Source organism: Opisthorchis viverrini (assembly GCF_000715545.1).
Source record: "Opisthorchis viverrini unplaced genomic scaffold opera_v5_17, whole genome shotgun sequence".
Taxonomy (NCBI): Eukaryota; Metazoa; Platyhelminthes; class Trematoda; order Opisthorchiida; family Opisthorchiidae; genus Opisthorchis; species Opisthorchis viverrini.
Genome location: NW_008751673.1, coordinates 475,450 through 482,394, shown reverse-complemented (window position 1 = coordinate 482,394; position 6,945 = coordinate 475,450). Strand labels below are relative to the sequence as shown.

Sequence of the window (6,945 nt, the reverse complement as noted above, 5' to 3'; positions counted from 1 at the left end):
TTGGAAAAATCAGTTTTGAACATGTCTTCGTACCGCTTGAACCAGGAGTCAAAAGTGTGACCAGAAAGAGCGTCAAATGTGAACTCCGTAATTGAGGCCGCGGCTGCATCAGTTGAGGAAACAGAAGACTCACCAGTACTGGCTGCTGCTGTTTGGATATACAGCTTCTGAGTCAGTGATTCAATGAGCTTCAGTTGCGCTTCTTCAAACTGCTTTTGTTGCTGCTGCAATAGTTCTCGGAGCTGATCAAATTCGATTGACATCGTGGGTTCCCGTTCGCCAATTGTAGTAACGGTATTTACCTCAGCTTAGTTCTCGGTCTGAGCCTCCCAAGCTAGCGTTCACGTCAAAACAAACACCAAAGGTGCACAAGGTCTATTAACGCCCAAAACGAAATCAGGAACAGTTGTACAGCGCTTCGTATATATAGCGTAAGCGGCTATAACTTTTCTGGAATTTCTGACGCGTTCTGGAGCTCAATTGGCAACCGGCATTTGGCCAATACTGGGTCATGATTGGCTGTTGGGTCCAGATTGTTGACCAATCAGAGCTCGCCTTGATCCGGACCGGCGTGGATTCCTGCCTAACACAGTGATGTCAACAGCTTTCATACTGACGGTTTCTTTTTTGATTGTCTAATTCTGTTGTATGTGTAGGCATCTCGTGTTTGATGAGCTGGCACCAGTTCTTGCTTCCTGTCCCCTTTCTCTTTTATCCTTTATGGTCTTCATTCAAATAAATTGCCATGTTTATACGGCAGTGAAGCGCCAGTGTTCTTTACTGGTGTTGCTTTTCGAGGGGATGGTGATGACTTACTGCTTTTATACCCTTGTCGCAGAGGACAGCACAATTTACCTCATGATACGATTCCTCGCCTTACTTGGTTCACTCTTTTCTGTCCGACTTTTTTGTTTTTGCCCTGCTAGCATGAGTGATACCTATGCGACGCACGTTCAGCCGATGTGACCGTGGTAACGCTGCGTCAATTAAGCTCAATCACTCTGTTATCGTGGCATGTTTTGGCCAAAACGATATCAATTTTCCGCGTAATATCGCGGGAAATCCGGGAACAGTGGTCAGTCACCATCACTGTGGTCACTATATGACGTCGCTGATTTGACAGTGTTTGAATTCCTATTGAATGTTTATAATTTCCCCCTTTGTCTTTTAGTACTTCTCGAGTGGTGAGAGTCCGGCGTGTGGCCTTTCGCCAGCTGGGGAAAACATTATCACATTATGCAAGGTGTTATTCTCTGTCATTCGGAACCGTCGGAGTTGACGCAACTGTCTGTGGCACGGTCCTTTGCCCTACTCTCCTTCACTGGCTCCACTATTCTGTCAGATTTGATTGGCAGATTTATAGACAGTGACATATCGGATATTGTTATTACTCATCACGCATCACACACCACACAGTTTGAACAATTCCTTATGAGTCACCGTCTCCACTGGCCTTCAAAGTTGCGCGTTTCACTTTGTGCCCTACCACGTGACTGTTCTGCCAGTGAGTGCCTTTACCGAATTCGGACTCAACTTATATTCGACTACATTTTTGTCACTGGATCAACCACATTCTTGACCGATTTGGATTTGCGGCAGCTGTTTTTATCGCTCCTGCGAACACGCTCCACTGCAGCGGCTGCCTTTTCCCCTTTGTCCGGAACAGACAGCAAACTTTTCGCCTCCTTACCACGGGAACTTGTACTCACAACACGAAATGGGACAAAAGTATTGGGCTACTTAGCTGCTTCAGAAATCAAGAAAAATACCATCTTGTCGCGTAGTCTGACGACCAGGGGAGCGAGCGCTTTGGCTCGAAACGATCTACGTGACATTGGTTTTTATTTGTTGTCTCGATCAGCTTTGGATACAATTACACGTCTGCGGTAAAACTATTTGTAACTCATGGTGAGTCCTTCTTGCGTTTCTAGTGATGATCCAGCGCACCGAAAGAAGTCCTTGTGGCAACTATTGACTATTCCTCCGTCGTCTGACATCCACAACAGCCCTGCACTAGATCCAAAAGGTTAGTTTTATCCGTATGGCTTCCTAGTGAACATACCAATCTTTTAGATGAATCTGAGCCCAGTCCTTTTGAAGTGAGCAGACCGCACGGTACTTGCCTGTACGAACATAAAGACAGGAAAATATCGGTCAGACTGACAGACCCGCTGCTGTTTTTGGAGGCCACTCGTGTTGTAAGTACCTCGTTTGCCTTCGTTCAGGTCTTCTCTAAGATACCTTGCCCACCAATACTAATCAGTTCGGGGCAGCTTCGAATGTGAGGCGCAAACTGTTGCCAACATTTTCATGGTCGTCACCTAACCTTGGCTCTTTGATTGTTTTTTCTAGACATGGGCAAGGTGGTAGTATCTCAACCTCTTGCTCACTTTGAGTTACATCACAACTATGGTATCACAGTTTGATGGTTATCCGTAACGCTAGTCATCAGGATTTTTGTGACGCCACCCTGTGCAAGCCGTTTGCTTTTCTTGTCAGACGAGTCAACCGTGGGAGAAGCACAGGGCGGCGCAATAAGTTCTTGTGCCTAGCTCGTGGTCGCCAGAATCATTGCTCTAATCAATTTTATACGTATGCTAACACAGTCCTACTTCGCGAGCGAAATATCTACCCAAAGCTTCACTGGTTTTTGGAGGAGTACTTGCTTTCGGTTGAACATCCGATTTAGGGTGGGGCTTTATTTTCGAAATTGACTATACTCCATACTCCAAACGGCATCGAACTGGCTTAAGTTGGTTGTCAAGCTTCTTTGTTGCAGCCATATCACATGATATTTCAGGGAAATGCCATCTCCACAATGCTTTTGATTGATTATTTGAAGCTTTCTCCGAGTTGTAGGTTCTTCTCAAGAGCGGCAACTTTTGGATAGTCTCTTCACGTTGCCCAGATAACTACGCTCTGTTTCGCCACTGGGGTCTCAAACACTTTGAAGTTATGTTGGAATTCTGGATAAACCGCGTTGAGGCATATGAAGCATTTTCCAAAGTACTGGCTTACCTTCATTAGATGAGATAAGCACATCACGAAATCTTTGGCATCCCCCTCAAGGAGCTGTTTTCTCCACTTCTTACCCTCAGTTTATGGCAGCTTTCTCCTAGGGAATGATTAGCGACTGAAAGAATAACTTAGGTTGCTGTTACTCAAAGCTCAATCGGAAGAAAGATGCAACGTCACTCAGTTTCTATCCCACTGCTTGATCCCGTAGACCACCTGTAAACTCAGCGTTTCAACTTCAAGTGTATCTGCTGGAAGACCAGTTTTCGACATTCCTCCGGTGCTGCTGCGTCATTTTAACCACGGCAACGGCGATAGGGGGGGTTCAGATACCTCAATTTGGTGTGCGGGGGTTTCGTCCAAATCACTGTCTTCTGCATCGTTGGGTTGAGATTGGGAGGCCTGGAATATTGTACCAACTTTCTGCGGCACCATTTTTGGATACTATATTGTTCCAGCGTAATTTGAGTGTTTTCCTCAATCACAGATAGATAATTCGAGTCTTCGAAGTCCGGAAAGGCCAGGTCTCATGAGCTAACGTTAGTGTGGATCGGACTATCGCAGTGTACATACGAAACTTCGAAGATCACTTTTCGAACATCTCTTTGGCGCTATGAAGCTACCTGAAGGCCTTTCTGGCATTATCGATGTGATCACATTTCTTCCCGTGTTTTAAACACTTCCCTGAACACTTGAGGGAAGTGATTTCATATACGAGTTGTGCGTCGACGTCAAGCGAACTAGGCTGAGTGTCCATCCTTGTGGTGAAGAGTTTTCTTTTACATAATTTTCGTCCAGACAGCGAAGGGTGATGGCCAATGATATCGTAATCAAGCTTTATAATCTAGTCTTTATTGGTACACCGGGCACGTCTACAGGGGCATGCGACACTGAAATACATCGAAGTTTAAAACAAACATAACGGTGTCTTCCTCATATATTTGGATTCAGGCCTTCATATCGGATTATTCAGCCCTGATGAAATTCGGCGACTTATGTGGCACGCCATTGGCTCTTAAGACAAACAAAAGGCAAACCCTATTGACTGAATCACTTGCTACATGAAAGAATCAAGCGGCGGTCGGCAGCTGGAAGATGTATCAGTGTTCCTAAATACGGCGTAGAGTTGATATTTATTCAGTGCAACCCGTTCCTGGAAGAACTCTCTTGTTTCTGTCTAAGCTGTGACTCTCTCGCTTCTCTGAGACGGCGCAGTAGTAAAGATTTTGGATTCGACGAAGAGACTGATCATTACCGTAGTATGACGGTTTATGCATCACTATGACCCTTTGAGCCATACTGGAGGTTACCCGTGCGACATTTACAAAGTCTATTGGCCCTCTGAGATGGAAGCTGTAACAAGTGCGGCGGCAAGTTCCTTTAAAGTTGCACTGCTCTGTTAGTCTCACCACAGCTGTTTTACGGTCATGACTTTCAACCAAAGACTGGTTTATATCGTTAAGTATCCTCTTGTGTCGGTCTGGACGCCTTGGCACTATATCAGTCCACTTCGAACCGTGTGCTGTGAGAATACTGGTAATTCTACGCCACATCGGCTTCGTGGTGCCCTCAATCGGATCGGCTTGCCTATCGCATACATTATTGTGGTTAACCGAAAGCGGGCTACTACTTTGGTTACTGCCACTGCTCACGCTTTCTTTTTTTCTTCAGTGTTATCCCCTAACTCCCTGTCGTGTTTAACGATCACCCTTCTGCAGATCTTAGCTATAAGCACGTTATTTGTGCACTATAAGTAGCTACTAGTTACACTCCACTCTCGCATCTGCCGCGCCGCCTTCGCTTCTCAGACCTCGTTCGCTTATGCTTATCGCGACTTTTAACGTGTGAATTCTGAAGCAAGTAGGCTAAAAGGCTTATCTGGTGCGCACTCTTATCACTCCATCGGTAGATGCTTGTTGAGCTTTTGAAATCCAACTAGAATATGCGCGCGCAGTAGCCAAGCCTACGGCACTTTTATTATCTACCAACTGTGAATTTTTGACCATCTTGCACCTGCTGCATTGGGTTATGCCGGTATAGCTGTCAGCTTGCAAGCTGCGGTCACTTTACTCGGGTGGTTTTCCGTAAGTAACATCATCTGTGCTGTTTGTTCATCAAATTGCATGGGAATCCGCAGCATAGGTACACACCAACTTTCTCTCTGATGTTATGAAGCACCTGCTCTCCTTTCCGGTATGAGGAGTTCAGATATTGTTCTGGTTGCCGGCGTTCCCAGTGCACAAGTAGGGCATCTTAAATCACCAGTGGTGCGATATCATAGCCTGATTGGCTTGGACTAAACAAGTCCTTTGCAGCTTTGTACTGATCACCAAATGGATCTCAATGGTGCCGGATTCAAACACAACAGACGCATTGCGCTGCCTAGCGTTCCACTACTGATTGACAACTGTGAAGCCAGATGGACCACAGGGTCATTGCTAAGCCTCTTTGTATACGATACACATTGATTCAGGCCAGGCTGTCGTTCGATTTAGATTTCATGTAGGTCTCCTCGGATGACCGGAGAAATAAAGCCTTTGTTTAGCCACTAAACAACTTTCTCACCCAAAAGTTGATCTCTTCAAGTAAGTCTATGTGAATCTGTAGAAGCCGCATCCTCAGGAAGCTCAGTTTTAATTGAGACCAGGTTAGCACCACGATTCGTACAGACTGGGACTCGGCATGTGTTGTTTCTGAAAGCCAACCATACAGGCACTGGATTTCATAATCGCCACTGTCTTCCCTCGGTATGAGACGTATCCTTTCGAACCCTGAGCACAGTTCAACCAAAAGGGTTGTTAAAAGTTAACTCAAGCATGATCTGCGCGCTAGATGGCTCAAGTGGTTAGAACGCGAATTTACTGACCGGAAAGTCCGTGGTTCGAACCCAACCGCTGCCTCTCGACTTCCCCTGTCTAGGCTTGAACAACCTGGCAGCATATCAGCCCTCGTGCTTCCTTCTGGTGGCGTGGCAGCTGGGCACCGAAAGAGGGTCGCTGCTGAGCAGTTTTTTTCTGCGCGCGAATAAGGAAACCAAGGAGATCAGAGAGCTGTGTAGATGGAGGGGGCTAGCGCAGTTGAGAATGTTCGTGAACGTTTTACCTGGTACACAAAGCGTGATGGAAAATCCGGTTTCTAGTGAGGTCACCAAGGATAATATTGGAAATTCAACGTTTAACAAGAACCAGCGTCACGACCACTTGCTTGGACAGTATGGAGAATGCTTCAGTGGGTCGTCTGTCCATGTACTTATGTGTTTCATTTGACCCTCTGAACTCGAATCGTTGTCTGCGGGTTTACCCCCCCCCCCTCAGTTTCTGAGGTAGTAATATACCTTTGTAACTCATTATCGGGCTGCTGGCCCGGATATCTCTCACCAGCGTTGTTCAAAGACAGTGGTGAGTCTTCATCTCTTCCCTTGGCCAGTTTGTGTACAGTAGTTTTGGGACAAGGATATTTCAAACAATCTGGAGCCAGTCAATTATTGTACCTTCATTCAAAGAAGATACTCGTGAGTGAATGAGATAACTTTAAATCTTGGACTGAATTTCATCTCTTTCTCGAAAAAGTTTGGTGACAATCGGTAGATTTATATATAAATCTACCGATTGTCACCAAACTTTTTCGAGAAAGAGATGAAATTCAGTCCAAGATTTAAAGTTATCTCATTCACTCACGAGTATCTTCTTTGAATGAAGGTACAATAATTGACTGGCTCCAGATTGTTTGAAATATCCTTGTCCCAAAACTACTGTACACAAACTGGCCAAGGGAAGAGATGAAGACTCACCACTGTCTTTGAACAACGCTGGTGAGAGATATCCGGGCCAGCAGCCCGATAATGAGTTACAAAGGTATATTACTACCTCAGAAACTGAGGGGGGGGGGGGGAAACCCCAGGAAAAAGATTGGAGGTCAAAGGGGCAAAGG

General features: G+C 45.6%; 3 protein-coding genes across 3 annotated transcripts in view; 1 reads left to right on the top strand and 2 right to left on the bottom strand.

Annotated features, from left to right (window-relative positions):
• The window catches only part of T265_01551 (hypothetical protein), a gene marked incomplete at both ends in the record, with an annotated part of 17,718 nt that extends 17,455 nt beyond the window's left edge, over positions 1–263 (bottom strand). Inside the window, one exon of the mRNA XM_009165610.1 lies at positions 34–263. Coding sequence (XP_009163874.1) covers positions 34–263 — 230 coding nt within the window. The remainder of the gene's footprint in view (positions 1–33) is intronic.
• Positions 264–1,236: 973 nt separating this feature from the next.
• Positions 1,237–6,945, top strand: part of T265_01549 (hypothetical protein) — a gene marked incomplete at both ends in the record, with an annotated part of 11,380 nt that continues 5,671 nt past the window's right edge. Inside the window, 3 exons of the mRNA XM_009165608.1 lie at positions 1,237–1,886; positions 1,932–2,026; positions 2,074–2,198. Of these exons, the coding sequence (XP_009163872.1) occupies positions 1,237–1,886; positions 1,932–2,026; positions 2,074–2,198 (870 nt within the window). The remainder of the gene's footprint in view (positions 1,887–1,931; positions 2,027–2,073; positions 2,199–6,945) is intronic.
• T265_01550 (hypothetical protein) overlaps positions 2,050–6,945 on the bottom strand; it is a gene marked incomplete at both ends in the record, with an annotated part of 29,522 nt that continues 24,626 nt past the window's right edge. Inside the window, one exon of the mRNA XM_009165609.1 lies at positions 2,050–2,123. Within this exon, the coding sequence (XP_009163873.1) occupies positions 2,050–2,123 (74 nt within the window). The remainder of the gene's footprint in view (positions 2,124–6,945) is intronic.